The sequence below is a fragment of the Mytilus edulis genome, chromosome 4 (genome assembly GCF_963676685.1).
Source record: "Mytilus edulis chromosome 4, xbMytEdul2.2, whole genome shotgun sequence".
NCBI classification, from domain to species: Eukaryota; Metazoa; Mollusca; class Bivalvia; order Mytilida; family Mytilidae; genus Mytilus; species Mytilus edulis.
Genome location: NC_092347.1, coordinates 89,363,446 through 89,389,642, shown reverse-complemented (window position 1 = coordinate 89,389,642; position 26,197 = coordinate 89,363,446). Strand labels below are relative to the sequence as shown.

The window sequence follows — 26,197 nt, the reverse complement described above, 5'->3', positions numbered from 1 at the left end:
TCTAGGTACATAATATGTATTTAAAAAATTATAATAATGATTTTACGCCACAACAAGTGCAACAGGCACTGAAGATTACAAAGCAATGAGACAAAAGCTATAAATCAATATCACTTTTTGCTGTTTTCAGTACTTCTGACATCCCTCCGCGTTCCTGGTTAGAGGTATTTTACATAAGGTAGATGTTTCGAAGTTACAAATTAAATAGAAAAAAATGAGTGAAGATTTCCTATACAAAAGTACAATATATTTTTTACTTAATCGGAATCTAGATGTTGTAATACAAAACAGGTACCTTGTGCTCACTGCTCGTAAATAATCAATTGCACTTATACAAAAAACGAAATAAATAAGACAAACATAAGACAGATGAAATATACAATGCAGTAATTATCAAACATGAATATCTTTGGCATACAAAATACATAATAGCATGATAAACAAAGGCATAAATGTATTACACACTAAAATGATTGACAAGATAAGTAAAAATTTGCAATTTAAATGATACGAGATAAGTGTTTCATATAATCCTTATCCATGTACTGGCTTGTACAAATATCAATAAAATATGGAAAGGATGATCACAGATATTTGTAAAATGACAAGCTTAGTTACAAGTATATGTGGAGACCGTTATACAAAAGGAAGCCATAATTAAATCAAGCAATAATAATGGTTTATAAAAAAGGGTTTCATTGCAGTATCAATTCACAGAACTTATAGGGATAGGACGTAAACGCTATGCTCACCATTATCTTAATGTTTACTTTCGTAGTTCAGTTGAAATCTCTTTGACAATTATATTTTTCTCAAATGATAAAAGTTGATTTTAAAATAACATACGTTACAAAATAGTGTTCATGACATCTATGGAAATAAGAGGATTATTTCATTAACAAATTTTAAATATATCATCGAAATTTTAAAGATATTTTCTAAGCTCAGTATTTTAGAATCTCGTTGAGGTTGGTTAAAATATTTAAAAATCGAGTACTTTCTAGTATATCTACTATATCAATTATATCTCATTTATTTTTTTCAAGTTATAAGCGTATCTAAGAAAATGTGAAGAAACTTATAAAAAGCTCGGGAAATGACAGGAAATGAAATCTTTCTGAATAACTGTTATCAGAACTTAGGTCAAGCAAAGCACAATTTATCAATCTACCCATAATACAGTTTGTTATATACTTTTTGTTGCATACAACACATGGTTTATGTATCTTTTCTCATACAAACTGAGCTGTGTCATTGCTGGCTAGGATGTAGCTGAAAAGGCGTTGTTAATTTTACGGTTGTGTTAGGCAAGTCTGTCGTAAAATATTCAAATAACATTTCTTCCAAAGTTTCTGCATGTGGTCCTGCTGTTGCAATGAAGTACTCATTATCCTTCAAAAGAAAATACATAATTTTTATTTACTAAAAATCTGGTATTGTAACAGTTCCATTTATTTTGTGAATTTAGCATATAATTTGTTAGATATACGTGTTAAAACGTTATCAGACATATGGGACACCATAAAAATAACTATATACAAGAGTAAAATTATTCGAATGAAAGCAAGTATATGTCACCGTATGACCTTTGAAAAATCTACGGTAACATGAGTGTTTACGACAAAATTTTTGTTATATGAATGATTTAGGCAAATTTATGTTTAAATGATTGATTTACTAATGCATTACCGTTTTTAAAAAAATTGGCGATACATATGGCTTAAACCCAAATATTTTCACATTAACCTAATACATTGTATGTCTGATTGGGTTGCTGTCAATATAATGAAACTATAAACACCTGTCATACAAGTGGGAAGTTTAGCTAGCTATAGAACAAGACCATACTTTAAACTTATGGTTTACTTTTAAACACTGTGTATTAGAGGGAGAGTTGTCTCACTGGAACTTAAACCACATCTTGTTATATCTACTTATTCCACCATTGCATTGGAAAAATGACTGTATTGAGTCCTGAATATGGTATTTTTTTCATTTGATCTGTTGATTCATAGCGTTTAATTTTTTTTCCAGTTTTTATTGACTTCCCCTTATTGAATATGCCTTGGAGCTTGATATGTTTGTACTGATGTTTATGGTAAATCAAATTTTATAACAAGAATATGTAGATCCGAAAATCGTAAAAGTTGTGGCGGAAGACTTTATGCAATCAGGAATCTAAAATCAGCACCAACTGTTTCTAATAACAAAAACTTAGCACATATCAATGTTTTAAAACTTACCTTACAATTAACTTTATACTTTTTTGGCATATTGTCTGCAAAAACTACTAATACCTGAAAGTGTCAAAGTGTTGAAAATGTCAAACAAATATTAAGTAGGTGGAGAACCTCCACGGACTAACATATAATGTAATATTTATGTTGTTTGATAAAAATAAAAATAGAGTAAAGAAGCAAAAAGTTGTTGGGAATTTGACTAGAGAATCTACGTTACATAGAAAATAGGTTTTTAGTTGCAATAAGAACAAATTCTAAGAAAAAAATAGGAAAAGTAATAGATTTTGTCAGATAATGTTTAATTTTGATATTAATTTTCTTCTTGTATATTATACTGTATATCAATTTAAATACTGGAACATGTCGGCTATCAGACAAACGAAATACCGACTGTCAAATGAAATATCAATTTACCAAAAACCAATTATAAACATGCGGTCGATAAAAAAGTTTTTTTTTGTTCTTGGAAAATTACAATAATCTTAAACCTGCCTAAGTACCGTAGAGCTCTTATTCCTATTCTATCTAGATTTGGATATTATTCTGGTCCTTCTTAGATTTATAATCTTAGAAAATTTGTTTTGGGAATTTAATTTTCAATTTTTTTGTCCTCGATTGATCATCACTGTAGATACATTAATTGTAAATATTTTTTGTAATTTTCCCCCTTTTTTAATTTTTAATCGTGAAGATGGATTGTCACCCCTATCAAAAAAAGAAATAATGCTGATAAAATACCTTTCCGCCGTCATCACCATTTCGCACTAAGAAAACACCATTTTCGCCAATATCTCGAATAATTCTAAAAATAGACGATACAAGATAACCTGTGCAAATATTTATGTGGTAGAGTGAAAAAGAACATCTCGTTGGTAGTATGACTCCTGATTCATACGTAATCGGTAACCCCTTATGTTTGATTAAATCGTTGGTTGCCTTATCTATAGTACAGCTGAACATTTAAACGTTGGGATAATAGGTTGTCTTGCCGTAAATTTATGCAGAAAACGTATGAAATGAACCACAAATTGTTAGATTTCCTAAACATTGTTCTCTAACCTACTAAAATCTGTACAAGGTACTTATTTGGCATACTGAAATAAGCAGCAAAGGTTTAAATAAGCATTGAAATGTAATCATCTGAGATTATTATTGGTAGGTACTATAAATGTTTGGATACCAACAGTAATTAATTCAAACAATAAAACAGGTGTTATCATTGTTCATACAAAACAAGAATCTGCGCTGTTCCTGCAATACAAGTGACAGACTGCATGTATTTGAAACATATATTCATTCTAGTCATACTACTTTTCAAAGCGAGTTAACACTTACTCGCTAGCCTTCTCCTTTTCTCCTTCAAAATGAATTGATTGCCAATACTTATCTCCTTCATCCTCTTCCTCTTCCTCCTTATTGAAAATAACAAACAAAATGTAATTTTGAAAACAATTGTGTTAATAAAATATTCTTTACGATATCATCAAAGATAATATTTTAATATGACAATGTTTATATTGTCAACAAGTATATCTACTATTAGTGTTATACACCAGAAGTAGTAGTATTGGTCTTGATAGTGACCGTAATAATATGTAATAATTTTATTTTGGATGTAACGCATCTTCTGATTGGCTGACGTTATTTTGTTATCAGCCCATATATACATAATTTATAGTCATCATCAACGGTTGTTATGGTTTTTTACGGTTTAAAATGGAATTTAGAATTAAATTATAAAAAATGACTGTAATATTTTTTCTGTCTATTCGAAATAACATAACAAATGTGGTGCGCACTGTTAAATAACCCGCTACGGGCGTTATTCAGTGTGCACCAATTTTTTTTATGCTATTTCTTCATAGACAGAAAACATATTACAGTCATTCCTTAATTGTTGAATTCAGTCGTTCACATTTTATGTCAGAGACACCCTCTTGTAAAAAAAGGTTGAATAATCTGAACTTGCACTAACGTTACGTATCAACTGAGACATGTATCAATATTCAGTAATAAACCCAGATTTGAAGTAGACCTTGTTAAAGCTAACCTTTATTTCACTTCGATATTTTTTCACATTTAGTATCGGTCTGCTTTGCTCACTTCTTCCATTTTCATTGGATAATACCTAACGATTTTCTTAAAGATTCTAAACAAGAATTTATTTAAGAAGAGTTTACAATATGCAGTAAAACTACCTAGCCGACATCGGCTGCGATATATCTTTTCAACAAATAAAACTGCTTGATAACGGACAAGTGTGTTTTATTTGCAATCAGTTGACCTGTTGATATCAAGTTATACTAAATTAAAAGTAACCGAAAATATGTGTCCATATGATACTGTGGGAAATTAACCTATCTGAGCCCTTTAAATACAGACAACCCAAGTTAGAAACAACAAAACTTGTAGTGTTAACAACCAAAGCCAAACATTTAATTAAGTCCGAAATATTGCAGAATATCATATTGGAGCACAATTTGTATAATACATAACTGAATACTCAATAACTGAAAAATTATTCTGCTCTATATCTCCTACAATTGCTACAAACGAAGCTTTTACACTTATTGTTCATAAATTGACTTAGTCAAAATATTTGATTGCATAAATAGCTCATGTAACCAAAGTTAATCACGTAAATAAACAACATAAAATTACCTCATCAACATCCTCAACTTCCGGTGGTTCTACACTCGGCTGTTTCTTGTTTCGACTCGTCGTCGAGGAGGGTTCAGATTCTGTGCTTTTTTGTTTTCTGTTTAAATACAATTTGTTTTGTTTAAAGATAGTTGGTCATAAACCACAATTCACTTAACTTTTCTTCACATTTTATTTTTACAAAATCAAAATCTAACTAACATTTTGAACATCGGTACACTACTCTTGCTTTTATTTAGAAAAAAACCAAATGTTTTACAGTTTATAAATGTTGCCAGTCCGTACACTTCCTTGTCGTTAGTTCAAATCAAGACGTGTTTCGAAAAAATATTTTTGGCATCTCACTTGACCGCTCCTTCATGCAACTTAACAGTAAAAATGAAACATCCATAAATTTATCTAAAATCACTTCTACTATTTCACTCGCACCAACACTAAGAAATTAATGAGAAAAGGAAAAAAGTTACGAAAAAGTACAATACAACTTATATTTATCGACAATGAAAATAAGGTTCATTAGTTGTGGCATTAGACCAATTATAAACTCTACATTTATTTTTTAAAAATGACACAAGATATCAAAGAAACATACCAAACTCGAACAAAGAGAAATAAATGGCAACACAAACCCAGAACAAGAGGCTGTCACAACGACAGCAAACCGGATTTATTAACATTTATTTGTGTCCTGGCAATATCACAAGAACCATTACTGATGAATGGTGAAAGGGAAAATCGTCAATATCAAATTTGACCTCCATTTTGTCATCAGTATCAACATATTAAAATTTGAAAAGCTTAGATTGAATGGTTCATGAGTAAATGCAACAACGTGAATAGAAACGCCATTTTACAATCCTTCAAGAACCATAACTCCTGAACGGTAAAAGTCAAAATCGTCATTATTGAACTTGACCTCTATTTTGTCATCAGTAACAACATATAAAAATTTTAAAAGCTTTGGTTGAATGGTTAATGAGAAAATGCACGGACACGACTGGAAACACCATTTTTCAATCTTTCAAGAACCATAACTCCTGAACGGTAAAAGTCAAAATCGTCATTATTGGAATTGACCTCTATTTTGTCATCAGTAACAACATATTAAAATTAGGGAAGCTTTGGTAGAACAGTTCATGCGTAAATACACGGACACGACTGGAAACTCCATTTTTCAATCTTTCAAGAACCATAACTCCTGAACGGTAAAAGTCAAAATCGCCATTATTGAACTTGACCTTCATTTAGTTGTCAGTAACAACATATTAAAATTTTAAAAGCTTTGGTTGAACGGTTCATGAGTTAAACACGGACAACATTTGATTGCCGCCCGCCCGCCCGACCGCCCGCCCGCCCGCCCGCCTGCCGTACATCCCCAATTCATTAACCGACATTTTTGTCACTAAAAATCCGGTTAAAAAGGACAAAAGTTCACAAACTACCTAACAAATTTAAGACTAAGCAACACGAAGCTCACCCAAAAGATATGATATCTGTTTCCCGGAATGATAAGCACATCATGCTACATTAGTGGCTTAATCACACCTTTTTGACATTTCAACTGTCAAAACTTATTGACGAGTCTCGTGGTTTTGTTTGATAACACACATATTGGAGAATAGATATTCAATATGAGTTATTATTAATGTAATTGTATAGGGAGAATGACTGCAACAGAAACAACTTTACAACAGAACGTACAAAAGATTGAGATTTATGCTATTGTAAGTTTATTTTATTTATTCCGGAATGCAAATCATAGGTCATTTAAGTATGTTTATTGGCAACAAACAAGACGTGTTATGACGGTTCTTTTTCTGTTGCTCAATAACATTTGATTTTGTCTGCTTTTGTGGACTTTCACCTTTTGAATTTATATTTAAGTTTGGTATTCTAGTTATACGTTTATCTGTTAGATTCTTTTTATTCGAAAGTGCGTGCTGATGTTATTCAAAATTGGACAATTTTTGACAATTTCCCTTAAATTTAGTACAATACCAATAAAAAACACAATAAATATACATAACCCATACTCTTGTATTTTGATTTTAATTTCCCACTTTAAAGATTTGTTGAAATGATTCTGATAACATTATTTTGAGTATTCAGACTAAATTTTATGTTTAACTAAAAGGTGTTAAAATATTCAATATGCTACAGGAGATTAATTGAATAGGTATAATAATGACTTACTCCTTTCCGAACATATTCTTCATTTCTGCCTGCAATTTAAAAAAATAAAATGACAAGTTCAATATATTAACTAGTTATCAAAGGTATCAGGTTTATATATTAATACGTCAGACGCTCGTTTCGTCTATATTAGACTCATCAATGACGTTCAGACAAAAATAGTTTAAAAGCCAAACAGTTGACCATTTACAGTTAGAGACAGACTTGACTGCACTTAAAGATGTTTTTTGCATTAGGTGATTTAAAGAATGTCTCTTTCTTATGTCCCTTCAAAGTTTTGTAAAAGTAGAGTTTCGATCGGTATACAACGTAACTAAGTTCAAATATCACTTGTATTTTTCACTTAAAACTGACCAGCGTTTTCTATTTTCATATCTTACCCATCAAAGCATCTACATTTTTGTGTCATCCATTCAATGGATTTTCACATATTTTGGCCACGAGAGTCACTGAAGATACATTGATTGTCGAAATACGATTCTGGTGCATTAAACTTGATACTGTCAATATTGTAACCATTAAGGGGGATTGTGAGGAGGTTAGATGTTAACAGAATACCCAAAGAATACGTAAAAGATGTTATGTTTTACACCAATTTCATTGTTTCACTAATATATATTTGATACACTTTCATTTTGGTTAATAAACTATGCAGTTGTGCTGCTAAGTCCAGGCATTTCAGGCGAGTTGGAGTAGGGTTCACTTTCAACCCAAAATATAAATCATGGTGTCGGGTTTGGGTCATGGTTGCTTAGTCAGCTATTTGTCTATTTAGTGTTGTTTAAACAATTTATTTTCTCTTCATCATTTTTCTTTTTAGACCATATATCGTCAGTTTTCTTCTTCTTATTTCGTGGTTGCTTAGTCAGCTATTCGTCTATTTAGTGTTGTTTAAACAATTCATTTTCTCTTCATCATTTTCTTTTTAGACCATATATCGTCAGTTTTCTTCTTCTTATTTATGTCCTTCTTTATAATGATGTTTTTTTTTAAAATTTAGACATCATCTAACTCGAGCTCTGTCTATCGAGAATACCTGATGACAGTCAACGCGTTTCGTGCATAATGATTATACTCACAGAGATGGCATCTGCCTGCAGTTTTGCTGCACTCTCAGTGCGTGAAACTGCAACTTTTGATATATCTGCAAGTTTGAAGAAAAATGTAAATCCGACAGTGATAAGTTTGAAATTATATGATACTAAGGTTTCAACTTCCTCAGGCAAAGTTGACCTTAGACGCATTTGGCTATTTTTAAAATCCTTTTTGGTAAAGCTCTCCATTTTTTTCATCTTATAAATCCTTGACTTTTTAAGGTTCGACTTTGAGCGTTTCTGAGGGAGGTAAATCGAGAAAAGTGCTTCGAACAACTGAAATTTATAACGCATGATTTTCACTTTTTTTTGTTACTTTCAGTTATTTTCAGTAAAAATTAATGCAATAAAAAGGTTCTCAAACATCTCAATAGTTGAATACTATTCAGCACAGTTTTGGTGAGTGATATTAAAAACAAAAGGAAACTAGATAAACGATTTAAATTCAAATGTTGAAGAAAAACCGACAGAAAAAACTATGACAAACGACGAAAACATAAACAGAATTCTACATCATATTACACAATTCTAAGATAAACAACATGAGCCCCATAGTAACCATGGAATATATCAGGTGTTCCTCATGAACATAGCACCCAACAGCTTAGTGAAGGTTTCAAATAAGAATGAAACATAATAATGCAAAACCTGCTTGAAGGTTTATCAATGTATCAATCTAACGATAAAACAACGAATTCGTATAGCTTTAGAGATTAGACAAAAAGTGGGCTTTCTATAGTATTTCCTTATATTTAAAGTCATATGAAACGAGTGACTGGTGCAAAATAATGTTTATTCAATTCTTAACAAATGCATGTATTTATCACAAACGTAGTTTCTGTGCACGATTTTATCATTTTACGCATCCATATCGTATAATAGTAATTCTTTTCTTCTCTTGGTCTGTTATGATGTGAAAATGTGGCAGCTTATAAATTGTCGTATTGTAATCACCAGAATTTTACGATAAAGGTCAAGTTGAGTTCACTGCATACGAAAAACATATCGGCGAAGCAAACAATTAAAAAAAGTAAAGTTTTTCAAAATTTGGACAAATTATAGAATTTTCTTTAGAAAAAAAGTATATGTACAACTAGCCACATAGTTATAAAAAACCTATTCATAATTTTGTTCTTAATTTGAAGTGTCATATGACTTTAAGTAATATAAAAGATGGTTGTTCATCCCTAATATTTCCCTTTTCCATGTTTTTACCAAACAACATGTTTTTAATTTGAAGTTCTGATAGCCCGATATCTTATTTTTAGTTTACTTATCTTTGTTTGTTAGGTTAAAAACTACTATACCTGGTAATTGGTCTAGTTCATCCATCTTTTCCTTTTTCTTCTTTCTCTTCTTCTTTCTCTTAGTCTTTGGGTTTGGTTCCGCATTCGCTAATCTTGGTGGCACAGGCGGTGGTTCATTAGGTATATCTTCATCATCGGATGCTTAAATAGACATAATAAGTTCATTTAATAGTTGCATTTTATTTACATATTGTGTATGCTAACTTGAGCCGTTTTATTTCATTCACAGATAAAGTGGACCGGTACATAGAAGTTTATTCCTGTCATATATATATATGTCCCTGTCCTTTACCAGGAATTTTCCCCGAAACTGTGTCTGTCTCTTAGAAATTTTGTTTATTTATGCATTAAGCTTCAATATCATTAATGTGTCAAACTAAGAATACATTTGATTTTTTATAACCTGATGTATAGGGCATGTGGATGAACACATATTTATTTATCAAAAAATATTATTTTATTGAGGAAGAAGCATATAAATATTGAAGTAGGATTAAAGATATGAATTATCCCATATAGGTGCTTTAGGTTAGGTAAAGATTGTAAAACCAGTACATTGACTATTAAGGTTGTATAATATGAAAACATATTTGATTATAAAATGATAAATTAATAAAAAGACCCTTTAAAAAAATATATACGCCCGAATCTTTTTCCTGTATTTACTTTCATACAGAACGCCCAAATCCGAAATTCTAGAAATACTAGGTTGTGTAAAAACAGAACAAGTTGAAGAACTCTTTGACCAAAAGGATCTAATATTATAACAAAAAGATATCAAAGTTTAACTTCGCCCAAATCAATTTAAACCTTTACTCGATATCGTATTAATCTAAAACTGGACAATTAAAAAAGGTATGTTTTGAATAATGTTATTTCTTTATTGTTTGCTTAAATCTAAGTACATATTTAGTAAAACGGAGTTTTACCAAATTTCTTCAAACCGTTAACATAAAGTTTATGTTTGATTGTTAACGCCAAACTTCTGGGAGATAGATATACGAAGATGTGTTATGAGTGCCATTGAGAAAACTCTCCACCTAAGTCACAATTTATAAAAGAAAAACCATTATAGGTATGGTCTTCAACGAGGAGCCTTGGCTCAGACCGAACTTCAAGCTATAAAGGGCCCAAAACATAACTAGTATAACCAATCAAACGGGGAAAATCGATGGTTCCACGATATAAAAATGAGAAACAAAAATTACTTATGAAACACATCAACAAACGACAACTACTGAACATCATGGTGTAAATAAAAAAAATCTGCATTATAAATCATCAAACAAATATGTGAAATTGTGGTCTTGTTATCAAATCTGTTCGGAATGAGGATTACCTTCATCCGCCTTTTTAGCATATAAGCCATAGTCTGACGGCGGTTGAAAAGACGTTGGATCATCATATATACTTTCTTCTATATCTTTGTACGAGATACTGGTTGTATCACCATCAGCAGATGGACCAAATCCACTATCAGCAGAAGATCCTTGCGCTTCCGGAGTTTGTTTATGCCTACAATATAAATACTATGAAAGCACAGGGTTAATAGGAACGTGAAGGTGATATTTAATTGTTGCAATTCCAACCGAAACCAGATGGTCCGAAAGGGTCAGATTCTTCTGTGATGCTTGATTAGTAATTCGATACTAATTGTTAAGTTTTGTTTGCTTCGCGTCTGTTGAAAACAATATGAAAACAGAAAAAAAATTATATAGACTGGTTATCAAAGACGGAAAACACTAAGATCAAAAATAAAAATGACAGAAAGACAAAAATAAATATGACATATGACACCCCTCACGTTGATATTGCAGTAACATATAATGATATGAAGCATTCGGTAATGGCACAATCTTGGAAAACTGACCGGAATAGTGGTTACGACAAGTGTAATATATCCGTGTTCCACTGCGAACATAATTTGCCACAATGGATTGACAAAATCATAAATGCGTCCGTATGTATCTTCCTTGTAAGTAGTAATTCGCTATCAGACAAATCATGATGTGAAAAGAAACGTAGACAATCGACCTCAAGTACCGGTATCAGAAACATTAGTAATTTCACCATGATATCTTATAATAGGACATATCACAAATTTCAATAATTTGTTGTAGGGTCGTCTTTCGCAGACGGACCTTTTTTTTTTAAAGACAATGATTGAGAAATGCAGGATATCTAACAACATTGATACATCATGTTGTAAATAAAAAAAACTTACATAAAACCGTCCGTATAATAATAATCTCCATCTCTTTTGCCTGAATCGTTGGCTATTTTCAATTCTTCTTTGATACACTTCATCCATTCCTGAAGAATAAAAAAGATATATAGCTTTAAGACACTTAGGGTACAATTTCCAAGTTTCAAACTGGTTCTTCCGAACTGCTGTTTTTGGTTATAATTTTCCTAATGAACATTTCTAAATCTCTAATCCTTTATGCTTATTGTAATACAGATATTTTATTTTTAATTTTAGTTTCTTGTGTACAATTTGGAAATTAGTATGGCGTTCATTATCACTGAACTAGCATATATTTGTTTAGGGGCCAGGTGAAAGACGGCTCCGGGTGCGGGAATTTCTCGCTACATTGAAGACCTGTTGGTGACCTTCTGCTGTTGTTTTTTTCTATGGTCGGGTTGTTGTCTCTTTGGCATATTCCCCATTTCCATTCTCAATTTTATAATGTGTTTCTGCACTGATTTATCATTGCCTTTCAAATGTTAGGTGTTGAATCTGATAAAGGTTGGTTCAAAAAAAGTTCGGGAACAACATTACAAGACAAAGTGTTTTTTTTTTCATTTTTGTATTCAAAAGCAAAGCAAATATAAGTTCTTAAAAAAAGTAAAATAACTAAAAATACTGAACTCCAAGAAATTTCAAACCTGAAAAGCTTTTTTATTTCGAAAATAAATCTTGCCGGATTAATTTGGATCAAAGGTTAAATATTTCTAAATTTATTAACATCAATATAATAAAGGTAATCTTTCAACGTAGTATTTTGAAATATTCGCTGAGGAGAGAAGGTAAATCAAATAATAAAAACAGCAACTTAAATTACGAGTTATCAAATATGATCTGTTCATGACTAACACGACGGGATGCCACACGAGGTGCACTCTCAGAGTTTCCCTTAAGTTTTTAGTTGGTTTTCGCCAGTCTAGAGTATTTTTTTAATTTTTTTAGTATACTTTTGCCCCTTTATGTTTGGTCTTTTCATGTTTTTTTTCTTTTTCTTTACTATAGTATTGTCGGTTTTTCTTCCGAATTATGAGTTTTTTTTATCATCCATGTTGTATCTTCCACCTCTTTTTTGACAGAACTAGTTGATGAAAATTAATATATATTGAATATAGTCCTTTCTGTATAACTTGAAGTGTTTGAAACCGTTAAAAAGTGTAAAACTATTAAGTCAAAAAATGATCATCGAAAGCATATGAAAAAATATGCATAGTTTGACAACTCACAATAACCATAGTGGTGTTGTTTACTTTAACGTACAAATATATTAGCTAAGTTGAAAGTTTTGCTGGAAATAAAATTAATTTGAATTTTGTTTAACTCGAATTCACATGTCAATGATTTTGCACTTCAATTAAAGGCAACTGTGCTATAGTGTATATTAATTGAACAAAATTACCAGATTGCTTTGTTTTATTCTCTTCTAAACATGCTGATAGTAATAAGTCATAAGATAATTACCTTCATCTCTTTTTCCGATGAGCAGGCAAATAAGTAAGATTTAAACTCTTCAGGGTGGGTGTGGTTTATTTTGAAAGCATACATTGCCTCCCCATCACTAACTTCTGTAGCTCTTGCAACCCTGAAATCAATGCGAAATAAATAAAACGATCGTTGACCTGATCAGTAATAAAACAACTGTCTAAAAGTATAAAAGACAAACAGCAACCTACGATCACCAATGCACTACAGGCTCGCGATTTAGAACACGCCCATTAATAATCTGACGGTTTTAAACATACGAGTAAGCGTCCAACCCTCCCCTTAGCTATATCAATTTTTATAACTACTACCATTACTTGTCAATATATACAATTTTGTTGCTGATGTTTTGAAATGTGAGAGAAATTTTAGAGTAAGTATCTCTTGTTTGCAGCTCAATTTAGTTAAACTTGGAAAATAGAAATTATATACTAATTTGTTTTTTAAAAATCCAAACAACAAAGACACAGGACCTATAATTCAGTTCGAAAGTCGCGGAATACTCATTTACATAAGACACATTAATCACATACAAATCAAAAACAGTTGGAAAAAAATCAATCACGAAGTTGAGCATCGAAAAACAAAAATCATGGTCTACGTCTTTGCCCAGGGTAAGACTCAATTTGTTTTTTTCTAACTAGTTGTACTTCACACAAACAATACATTTACAGTAATATTCCTTTTTGTTAGAGTTATGCCTTTTTAATTGATATTTCATAGTGTGTAAAGAGTAAAATAACAAAAATACCGAGCTCCGAGGAAAATTCAACACGAAAAGTCCGTAGAGAAATGGCAAAAATCAAAAGCTCAAACACATCAAACGAATGGATAACAACTGTTATATTCCTGACCGAGTACAGGCATTTTCTTATGTAGAATATGGTGATATGGGTGAATAAAACCCGGTTTTACAGCTAGGTAAACCTTTATTTTTTATGACAGTCGCATAAATTCAATATATAGACAACGATGTGTGAACAAAACAAACAAACATAATAGGTAAAAATTCCAAAAAAGGAATACAGCAGTCAACATTGTGTTATAGTCTTAATCACTATAAAAAAAAACACGTAATAGAAACACAAAAGGCATATACCCACATTACATAATCAAAAATGAAAGACAACAATACAAAAATTTACCATAGCACAATAAAACAATGACGGTATCCATAAGTACAAAGCCACGTCAAATGGATATCACCAAAAACAGAATAAAGAGTGAAAATTATATTCATAAAAACAAATAAAAGAATACTATAAGACGTTATTAAGATGATAAACAATGTCAGTACCCAGAATCTATACTTTAAGACCATCGTGTACAGAATTGTAATTTGAAAAATTTATCAGAGATACCACAATTATTCAATTTATTTCTTTTCTTTATTACAAAGAATAAATGTGCTGTCGTTAGTCAAAGGCGAATAGACAATATTATTATAAATTGATAATTTCTTTTAAATATGTATTACCATAAATTTTACGTTATTTTGTTCGAATGCCATTTAATAATAATAAAATTTGTGTAAGTTAAATCATAAATTTCTGTCGATATTGGTGATACAGACTTTCAGTTTGATATGCTTCATTACAAGTCTTTTAAGAAATATCTCAGTACTTACGTATTGAATCCAAATAAAGAAAACTTTCCTGAAGCAGTTTTGCAGTATTCATTTCGAAAGTAATATATACACCCTCTGCTCAGGATCATATATACTTTAGGCCCTGGAATGAACAGCACAGAAGGAATGTCACATTAGAGTGAATACAAATATACATGTAGTTATTCTTGCAAAATTAGCCAAGCAGAATGAATAAAAAAAACCTAATCAACATAGAATTACTCCTACAGAATCTAAACTTAACAAGAAAGGAACTGCATGAAACAATTTTAAAGATAAATAGGTTCCAGAAAGGAACGGCATCAAAACATTCTAAATGTAGAGTTATCCAGAAAGTACTCAAGGAAAAACATTTTAGAGCTAAATTAGTCCAGAAAGGAACAGCATACAAACATTCGAAAGCTGAATGAATCCAGAAAGGAACTGCACGAGAATATTTAAAGCTAGATTAATCCAGAAAGATACAGCATCATAAATATCCACACTAACTGAAACCAGATGGAAAGTACCTATAAAACATATCAAAGCTAAATGTAACCGTAAAGGAATCAGTTGTTGAAAACAACGTAGAAACTAGATGAAAAGTCATAGAAACTAAATAAGGAAATCATAAAGGAACGACAATTTGTAGACACATATGGGAATGTGATGAACCCAAAAGAAATATCATACAATAAGTTTTTAATACGATTAGCGTGATCTGTTGTATTTTCGAATATATTTTGAAATACTTTGTATCCTTTAATTTCTTATAACAGATACTGTTTAGATGAACCTAACTCTTTATTTATTTGAAATGTTATCGTGACTGAGGGCAAACAATCATTAAGACTATATCGAATAGTTGTATCACTGGCATTCATACCACATGGCTTTATTTCATACAAACTGTCAAGTTTGCAAATAAAAATGCACAAATTGCGTTCATTTTTATTCTAAAAAAATGACTACCAATATGTCAACTGATTTGTAGACTTACATCTGAATAATTTAAGTTTACTGGCAAAATGTTGTTTTCGTACCCAACCGCAATTTGAAATGGCTTCCTTCAACAAGTCTTGACAACCTATAATACAAGACAAAATACACAATATTTCTTGATTTAAATCCAACAAAAAGTGAAATGTTCATGAAAGTTTTTTTTCAGAACAAAACGTTATTTAAATCAACTCATCAATTGTCTTTCATATACGATATTAATCTGAAACCTGGAATGTTAAAAGTTGATTTGAAAGATATTTTCTTCGCTTTATCATCTTTGATTTTTATTACCACTACCTATACTTTAAAATGTAAATAAAATTTTATTACCTATATTTTGAAATGGCTGTGGGATTTTAGCGTAAGTATCACTCATTCTCAGCTCAATTAAGTAAACTGCTATCGCCTGAATTTACATAATGTAGTTGTGTATAACTATTTTATCTGAAAAAAAAAAAAAGAAAATGTCTTTGAGTGAAAAATGTTGTTATATTGTATCTAAATAAAAGGAATACTTAAAAAGAAAAACATACAATAATCTTATTTGCAGTTGAGGTTTGAAGAAAATATGCGTCTAACCTAGACTTGGGACGAAAAAAAAGTAAAAACACAGGTTAACAAATACATACAAATTACATAAAAGAGGGACAAAAGATACCAGTGGGACAGTCAAACTCACAAATTGAAAACAAACTGGCAACTACATGGCTTGAAAAGGAAAAGACAAATAGACAAACAACAGTACACAAGACACACATAGAAAACTAAAGACAAAGCAACACGAACCCCACCAAAAACTGGGGGTGATCTCAGGTGCTCTGGAAGGGTAAGCAGATCCTGCTCCGCCTGTGGCAACCGTCTTGGTTCTCATGTTATTACAAACCTGGTAAATAGTCTAATTCGGTAGGTCACATTCGTTAAAAGGGAATGGGGTTGTAGTTACGACATAAGAAAATCAATTATGCAAATAAAACTCCCGTCTAGCGTACAACATTTTAATCCTGCTATCTATGACCAGTCTATAAATTGTGACTTGAATGGAGAGTTGTCTTATTGGCTCTTATACCACATCTTCCTATATCTATATATGACATTACAATTCATTGACTGTAATAATATCAAGAGTCTCCAAGGAGCCTATATTGCTAACCAGAATTGCATGCAGTACACGGTAATTTACAGCAGCAATCAAGGGAATCAATGAAATGTATTTAAAAGCTTTTCTAACACTTTCAGGCGAATGGTCTCATACAGAGGTGTTGGTGTTTTTTTTTTGTGTAAATAACTTATGTTCGTTTGAATTTATAACTAAAACACAAATAGAAATAATTAAATAATTAACAGTAGGAGTCATGTTTATTTGCTGCCTCCATGACATTTAACGCATATATTTTTTGGTTTTGGTATTCTCAAAGTGGCGAACTTTTTAGTTGTTATAATCTTTGAATTATAATCATGGAATATTTGATGAGTTGATTATCATACCACTGTCAGGGTTCAGAAATTTTGGGGTTCGACGACTTACAGAAAAGAGCGACGATTTACAGAAAAGAACCGAAAAGGACCGAAAAGGACCAAAAAGAACCGAAAAGGACCGAAAAGAACCGAAAAGGAGATCGAAGTTTTTTTTGTAATCGAAGAAAATTAGCAAATTGCAAAATTATATAAGTCTATTATAAATAAAAAGATATTTTTCACAAAAGTTTATTCTTAGGTTTTGAAACCTTATACTGCGACAGGACTACATATAATAACTTACTGTACATGTGAAAAATTATAGGTAGGGTCGATTTTTTGTGGAGGTGTGCCTAAATTGGCAGAAGATAGACAATACAGATGCCTATCTTATGGAATAGAAAACAGTTTTATAAATTGACCATAAACCCACTTATTCATGGTATGGTATCAATATTTCTGACCTAGTTTTATAAATTGACCATAAACCCTTGGATTATTCCCGAAAGAACCCGAAACATTGCATATTAAGTTCTAATTTATTAAGCAATAATAAGTACGTAGTGTCAGGTCAGAAATATTGATACCATACCATGAATAAGTGGGTTTATGGTCAATTTATAAAACTAGATATATACATTGTTTTAACTTTAAATAATAATCAATAATTATGTATGCTCTTTTCGGTTCTTTTCGGTCATTTTCGGTTCTTTTTGGTCCTTTTCGGTTCTTTTCGGTTCTTTTCTGTAAGTCGTCGCCCTTTTCTGTAAATCGTTGGACCGGAAATTTTGTGATTTTATTTTCCCTTTCGGTTTGTTTTGCCATGTCTTTGTCGGTTTGTTTTCGATTTATTGGTTTTAGTGTCCCTTTTATAGCCTTCTCCTTTCTTTCACGTGATTTGGTTTTTCGTTTTAAAAATATTATAATGAAAGGTTTTTGAAACAAAAGGTTATTTTAAATATCAATTGAAACTGCTTCCTTTCTTTTCGATATTTGCCTCCAATCTTTATAGCAATACTCGTTTACTGGCAATATTAAAACACATTACACTTTTGGCATGCATCTATTCTTAAACATTCTACCTCAAGGTACACTCACATCTTTGTTCATTTTCAAAGGATCGTACACTGAGTATTTAAACTTTCTATGACTTTATCAACTACTCTCTTTTAATAGTGAGTTGTAATCGTGTTTCTTATCTGATGCTAAAATTTACAACCTTTAAAACACTGAATCGCTTAAAAACCGGAAGATCATTTAAGTTTTAACATTCAAAGTTCAAAATTTACTTTCAAAAACAATTTTATACATTGAAATTATGCAGTAAATATGTTTTTTTTCAAGACTAACAAAAATATTTACAAAAAAAATCAAACTTAGTCGTGATCAATAATGCGTTAAAGATTGAATCAATAATAAAAAATAAATTTGTCGACTACAGTTCAATGTTACATTTGTATGAATGATGTAACATAAATATATAAATATAAAAGAAAGACTTAATGTCTACTGTAAGGAAACTCATTATAGATACCAGGATAAAGATTGTGTACACCATACGCGCATTTTGTATACAAAAGAATCAACAGTGACGCTCGAATAAAAAAAAAGTTAACAAGGCTTAATAAAGAATGAAATTGTAGAGCATTGCGGACTCAATATCCGAGCAATTAAAAGCCACTGCAACTATTCATGCAGTAATAAATTGAATGAAAACGAATCACAATAACAATGTTTCTAGGCAGCAAAAACGTATACAGTCGTTGTGCTTTTAGTGTATCTTTATCGTTAAGCTTACCAACTTAACCGGTGTAAGTATGTCATATAACAAAGTGTTTTTTGTTTTTACAAAAATACTGGATAAGTATATTCACCGAGTGAGCTTAATTAAATTTTTTCCAGGCATTAAAGAAATGTTTTATCATATTATTTTCAAATTAGGTGGAACAATATATAAGGTTTGAAAATAATGTATTGCATTAAATCTTGGTTGTAATATTGATCTTTTTATCCTATTATTTCTTTAGATGCAGATTATAAATTGTAGTACTTTTTAATTTGCGACTTAATCAACAAAAATCTATCACGACGACTCCAAGAAATACAGCTCACCATAAAATTACTGAAGAAGTACATTTTTATTAAATTTTCATCTTAAAAAGTGCAAATTAGATGTCTGCTTTAATTTCTATGCATATGATCTTTTACAATTACTGCAATTCAGCTATACAGTTTTGTGCCGTCACTGGTGTATACCTCTTACATATATTTGTATTCATTTATCCTTGAAATGAGTCTTTGAGCTTACTTAGCATGTTAATTTTCTTTCATTATTATGCAACCGAAATCAGACAGTTTTTTTTTGTTTACTTTTTTAATGAATTATGATCAAAATCCATTCTTTCGTCCTTAATAACACTGAAGCATATCCCATGAATATTGAGATCAAACATATTGAATGAAAACTGAGAAGTCAATAGATAATAATTGAATAATTTCAATATTTCTATCATATAATATAACCAATAAATGTATAAGCACACTACCCAAATTGCACAGAGCACCGAATTTGTACATATTTTGAGAAACAAAACTCAGTATAAATCTGACAGATTCTTTTAAAAATTAAACAACTTGTATAATTTTTATAATTTGCCATTATGCACGTCTTTCAAAATACATGTAACTTAATATACACCAAAAATGCTAGTCAAGTATAATCTACGGAAAAGTCTCGTGCGACGTCCACAAAATATCAACCTTTAATCATATTATTGAGCAATTTATAACAAATATTTGTTTAGCGCTAAAAACGTGTTTAACATTGCCACATTCTTTATGTGCCTCTCTTTAGCCTAGAGCCTGTAGTACAGTGGTTGTCATTGGTTCATGTCTGTCACATTTGGTTTTTCGAAAACTGTTTTGTGATTAATTAGTTTTCTCAATTGATTTGTTTCATATTTGTCATGTCATGCCATTAATAGCCGTACTTATATAACTTTTTTTTATGAATAGTTGTCCTATTGACAATAATCTACTTATTTTTAATATATGTAAAAATATGTAAAATCCCCCCAAAAATGAACACCGAGGATAATTTAAAATTGACAGTCTCTGATCAAATGGCAAAATTAAAGGCTCAAACACATCACAATAACGCGTAAAAACTGTCATATTCCTGATTTGGTACAGGCATTTTTTTATGTAGAAATTTTGTTTGATTAAACCTAAGAGAATTTCATTTTTCTACAAAATGCACAGTATGCAGGGGCTATTCTCAAATTGTCTTCAAAATGTTGAGAAATAGTACAAAACATCACTTTTTAGATTGAACAGATGTAAAGTGAAGCATGTAATCCTCATTACAGAACAAACTTGAGTCGCACGTTTGTCGGCTCAACACAATTGTTTTATAATAAAGTATGATTTCAAAATTAAATATATGGAATTCTATAGTGAAAACCTAAAGAATAAAGACAGGATGAAAACTTTTGTTTGTTATTTAAATAAACGTAAGTGAAACAAAAAACGTCAAAATATATGTAATTGGTATTCCATCACGTTACATACCCTCTGACAGTACCAATAGTGGTATTTTCCAGTGGAAATACCAATAGAGGTAACTACCCAGTGACTGTATCAACAGATGTATACACCCTGTGATAATATAAAAAGTGATATCTACATCGTGACAGCAACAATAGAAGTAAATACTTCATACAGAAATCATAGAGGTATTCATCCTGTGATAGAAGGAACAGTGGTATGCGAAACTGCCGCACACACGCCTATTGCAGAGAACTGCACACTAAAAATCACATAAGTGTATCACTTTTATCATCACACCGTTATCATACTTATTCTTGCACTGCTAGTATTACTCTTTGTGAGATTTATGAGATTTGAATATCGGTAAACTAACGTGTCACTTTATTTGAAAGATTGCATATTTTCATATACTAGTAACTGACCTTGGCAATTCCTCTGATGGACCTTAATTGTTTACTTTTTATAACAGTATTCATGTTTCCACCTAAACATGACTATGTGATGGAAATAACACATAGTGTATTGTATACCATTTGTTATATGTACATTTCGTGCTATGTTTACAGTTTCAGTACTTTTCTGTTGTGTTGTATATGTTGTGTACAAGTTATCATTTTGTACAAGTTATAATTTGTACAAAAAAAAATAATTATAATTTGTATTTTGAATTTATACAAATTGTAATTTGTACAAAAAGTACCTGTACAAATTACAATTTGTACAAAATTTAACGAAAATTGACTTGTAGCTTGTACAATAAATTATATGTATTTTGGTGGAAAAAGCTTCGATACACAAAACAGAATTGTTATAAAATGATATTCAGTAGTTCTTTGTGATTTCGTTTGAGCAGGTGAGTTAATTATGGCATCGGGAATTGCACAATATCATTTGACAATCACATTTACATTCAGAAGTGCTGTTCCCGCCTATGCATTTACACGAAAGAAACCCTGGACAACCTGTGTGTTAAGGCTGTTAAATTTTGTTACGTAGCAAAAGTTGAAGCACAAGAACCGATGCTGTAAATTAACATGCGCCTTTAAGAGCTTCAGATTAACTATAAGACATAAATAACCTTTGACAATTCACACAGCTTTTCGTATAAGTGGTACACAAATTTCAAGTTTCAACAATTACGCCTTAGATATTTAGAGAACTGGTTTGGACACGATAATACTGAGGAATATGTATAATGATATTAACCCAAAACAACAAGTTCTTATTATAAGTTATTGTATCGTTTTCTTGGTAAGATATTAGTTTCAAATTTCATCCTCTGATCAACAATGCCGGCATGTTTACACAATTACATCAACTGAGTAAATGACTAGAAAAACTGTAAATAATAATAATTCGGATATTTACCTTTGGAAACTTATTAGAGCAATTGATCAAAAGTAATTGGTCATTGCAAAGTGTCGAAGAAGAGATAAATGTGAAAGTCAAAAGATGAAATTCCTGATGCTATCATTCACTCACCCGCTTAAATGAATGATAAAGAACTATATACATAAGATGTACAGTATGGTCACTTAATAACAGTTCTATGGTGGTGGTTATCAATGCTTTTCCCACCAAAATCAATATTATAAATTGTTGTACAAGTTATAAGTGAATTTTCGTCAAATATTGTACAAATTGTAATTTGTACAGGCACTTTTTGTACAAATAATAATTTATACAAAGTCAAAATACAAATTATAATTTGTACAATTTATTTGTTCAAATTATGATTTGTACCAAATGATAACTTGTACACAACATATACAAATAATAAACTCATCACAGATACCATAATTGATATTTTGTATCCGTGCCATACGCGCTTGTCGTCGACAAATGACTTGCCAGTGACGCTCGAATGATGAATGTTACAAAGGCAAAATAAAGTACAAAGTTGAAAAGCATAGGACACAAAATTCCGAAAAGTTTTTCCAAATACAGCTCATGTAATCTATACCCGATGCAGAGAAGTTCGAGTATCAAATTTGGTTAACAAGTGACAGTGCAAATATAAGCATTTATCATATACTTAGCATTAATATGATAGCTTTTGCATATGTGTAATGGGCGGAAGTGCACAAGCCATATCTTCCCACCCGGGCTGATAACCCATATCAGGTGCAAGTACTAAACCGTCTCGGGCTGATATGGGGGTCTCGGGATGATACCCAGGCTGATATGGAAAAGGCCATGTATTAATCTCTATATATCAAACGAGAGTGCTAAAAAACTGGTTACCAAGTACTAGTATAAGTAACGATAGAGGTATCGATCCAGTGCTAGAACTAAAAGCCTTCAAGATAGAAAAATACACCTTATACAAATTCATGTACATACATGCATATACAGAGAGAGAGAGAGAGAGAGAGAGAGAGAGAGAGAGAGAGAGAGAGAGAGAGAGAGAGAGAGAGAGAGAGAGAGAGAGAGAGAGAGAGAGAGAGAGAGAGAGAGAGAGAGAGAGAGAGAGAGAGAGAGAGAGAGAGAGACAAAAACAAAGGAATTATATAATGATTTATTTTCTAAAAAAAAAAGGCATTCAGTAAAAACGTTTTTGTTTTTAGGACTGAATAAATACTACAATAATTTAGGTTTTGACGGAATGGTACAGTGGAACCCTTTGTAGTGAAGAATACAAGAAAGTTGTATCTCAGTTTTGTAGTACATGTAATAATTGAACATAATGTTGACATTGTATTGACTTATTTTACATTAAGTTTTATATGTACATGAAGATAAGCTTTCTATTCAATTTATTATTTATTTTTAGATTAAAATGTATGGTATAAAATGTTCACTCTTATCTTAAATATTAAGATTATTAGTTTGTTTCATTCTGTTAAAGTGTTCATTACAAAGTACAAATTTGGAGACACAATTGATTAATGAGCGTGAATGTCAATTGTTGATGAAATAGGGTTCAACCATTTTTTATTGGACCATTGATGAATATGCTTTATAGAACACCGTTTGTTTTTCAGCCAATATGTGTCTGTTTTATATCTGTTTTTTAAAAGTTCTTCTATAAAATAATTTCATAATACTTCAACTGACATTTTCTAAATATGTTTAAGGAGGTATTTCGCGCCATTATACATCTTTTACAATAGATTTATCCTTGGTTAAAATGTGCTACCAACGTTTTTCAAAAGTATAAACACATGAAAAGTGCGAATATATGCAGGAACTATGTACAGACTAATACACCTGCATAACACTAGAGCGAATACTTGTTTTAAGAAATGACATGACATACTCCAATTTAAGGGAAAAACTTATACCTTCTTGAACTATTGTTTTTCCTTTCAGTGTTGTATTGTTTATCTTAATGCAAATACATATATTGAAAAAATAATTATTAATTTTGAACATCAATATATGCCATTTCTTAAAGGACTTTCCGTGTTGTGTTGAATTTCCTTTAAAATTCGTTATTTTTGTTATTTTACTTTTTTCGTATCTAGTTAAAATGTTCTAATGTTTTTTTTTGTTTTACGATTTTGTTTGTAAGAACACTAACATCATGCCTTTAGTAGAAGTTTTATTAAAATATTGATAAACATAAAAAGAATAATCGTTTCGACAACTCATTATAATTTTATATAATTAGCTTCAACCTGAACTATATCTAATGTTATTCGACTTTGTGTTTTTGTTTGCCCGAATGGTAACTTCTCACTTTGTGTTAGTAAACAAATATTTTGCAATGTTGAGTGACGCTTAAGTTTTCTATGTTGTGTCATGTGTACTATTGTTTGTCTGTTTGTCTTTTTCATTTTTAGCCATGGCGTTATCAGTTTATTTTCGATTTATGAGTTTGACTGTCCCTTTGGTATCTTTCGTCCCTTTTTTAAGTAAAAATCAAGTTAAGTGAAACTTAGTTTTATCTCAAAAGCACACATGTATCTAGCTTAGATTGAAATTAACAAGGCTTATCGAAAACCACAACTAGAAAATCAGAAACACTGTGGGAATACGAAAAAGTCTAAGAGAAAAGAAAACAACTGATAACATAACTACTACACAGATAGTTGCAGAAGGAGCGACGTCAATCCTATGAAATCACAGAAAAAAGATTAAAAAAAACTGTTAACAAAACAGGAGCTTCTTAAGGAATACAAAAATTGAAGAGAAACTGGCAGAAAACTGATAAGTCAACAAAAACTACCAATGAAACTGGCAGAAAAACTGATAAGTCAACAAAAACTACCAATGAAACTGGCAGAAAAACTGATAAGTCAACAAAAACTACCAATGAAACTTTAGATTGGTTATAACCAATCATATCAAAATCTGGGGATGATCTCAGGTGTATCAGAAGGATAAGCAAATCATGTAAATGACCGAATAAAATATTTTTGGATGTACATGTAAAAAAACGTGAGAACAGACGAAAGATCAGTTTTCATAATCCTTCCTTCTTTCATATCGTATCATGTCGATACAATATTTAAAAGGTTGCCAAATATGAACATTAAAATTACAAAATATGTATATACACACAAATAATACATAAACATGTAAACAACAATCATCTTCTGTTTAATAAGTACATGTAAATCTCTCCTACATTTGGTCATCAAATTTTACTGTTCTAAAAATATAACTAGATGACTAATTGCGCATAAGTACTTCAATACTTAATGACTATATCTTAATAGTACTTGAGAGACTGAATCCAACTTCTACGTTGAACAAATAAAATTTAATTCTTGATAAGGAAGTTGTTTGTTGAAATAACCAGCATAAATATTGTAAATAAGCAAAAAATACAATTTCAAACAGATTAATAAATTATTTACTATTATCATTGAAAATAAAAATTATAATCTATTTATAGTGTATGATCATTGTGTTATCACAGTTGTTTTGTTAAAGTCCCTATAGTCATTACTAAATCGTATGGTATAGTTTTGTTTAGGTACTGTAGAAACAAGAAATGACTGAAAATATGTGACCTTTGTTCAACAAGGAAATGGTAAAAGTTATTTCTTTTAAACAAATCTTCTCAAATCTTCGAAATAAATGATAAATTTCTTACCATTGACTAAAGGGTAAAAACCACATTCTTTTCGTATAAGGAAGTATAAATCCTAGCATTTCGATATACCTTGGACTGTTTTGTTTAATTTAAATCTAAGTACAAATGTTGTTACCTGTTATCACATTACAGGTAAAGTTTGTGTCAGGTCATACCTACACTTTTAACAAAAACTTAAATGTTGGTATATCAATAACTTGCATGTGATACAGTTTAATATCCAATCAAATCCAAAATGCTAACTTCCTTGTCATGAAAATTTACACGAAGAAAAGCTTAATTTAGACGTTTTGTTTTAAGTGAAATGTTTGGCTGCAGT

At 30.8% G+C, this 26,197-nt stretch overlaps 1 protein-coding gene across 2 annotated transcripts; it reads right to left on the bottom strand.

Annotated features, from left to right (window-relative positions):
* LOC139520945 (uncharacterized) lies at nt 1–26,197 on the bottom strand. 2 transcript variants are annotated; one of them, XM_071314051.1, is made up of 15 exons: nt 25,994–26,197; nt 16,161–16,274; nt 15,829–15,915; nt 14,850–14,952; nt 13,202–13,322; nt 11,720–11,808; nt 10,835–11,010; nt 9,496–9,636; nt 8,174–8,238; nt 7,095–7,123; nt 4,902–4,998; nt 3,576–3,652; nt 2,979–3,042; nt 2,244–2,297; nt 1–1,392 (listed from the first exon to the last, which is right to left on the bottom strand). In XM_071314051.1, exons 2-15 carry the CDS (start codon nt 16,204–16,206, stop codon nt 1,252–1,254), a joined length of 1,290 nt encoding a protein of 429 aa, XP_071170152.1. In that variant the 5' UTR covers nt 16,207–16,274; nt 25,994–26,197; the 3' UTR covers nt 1–1,251. The 2 variants fall into 2 exon arrangements, with proteins under 2 accessions (XP_071170152.1, XP_071170151.1); XM_071314050.1 differs by having other exon boundaries at nt 25,879–26,143.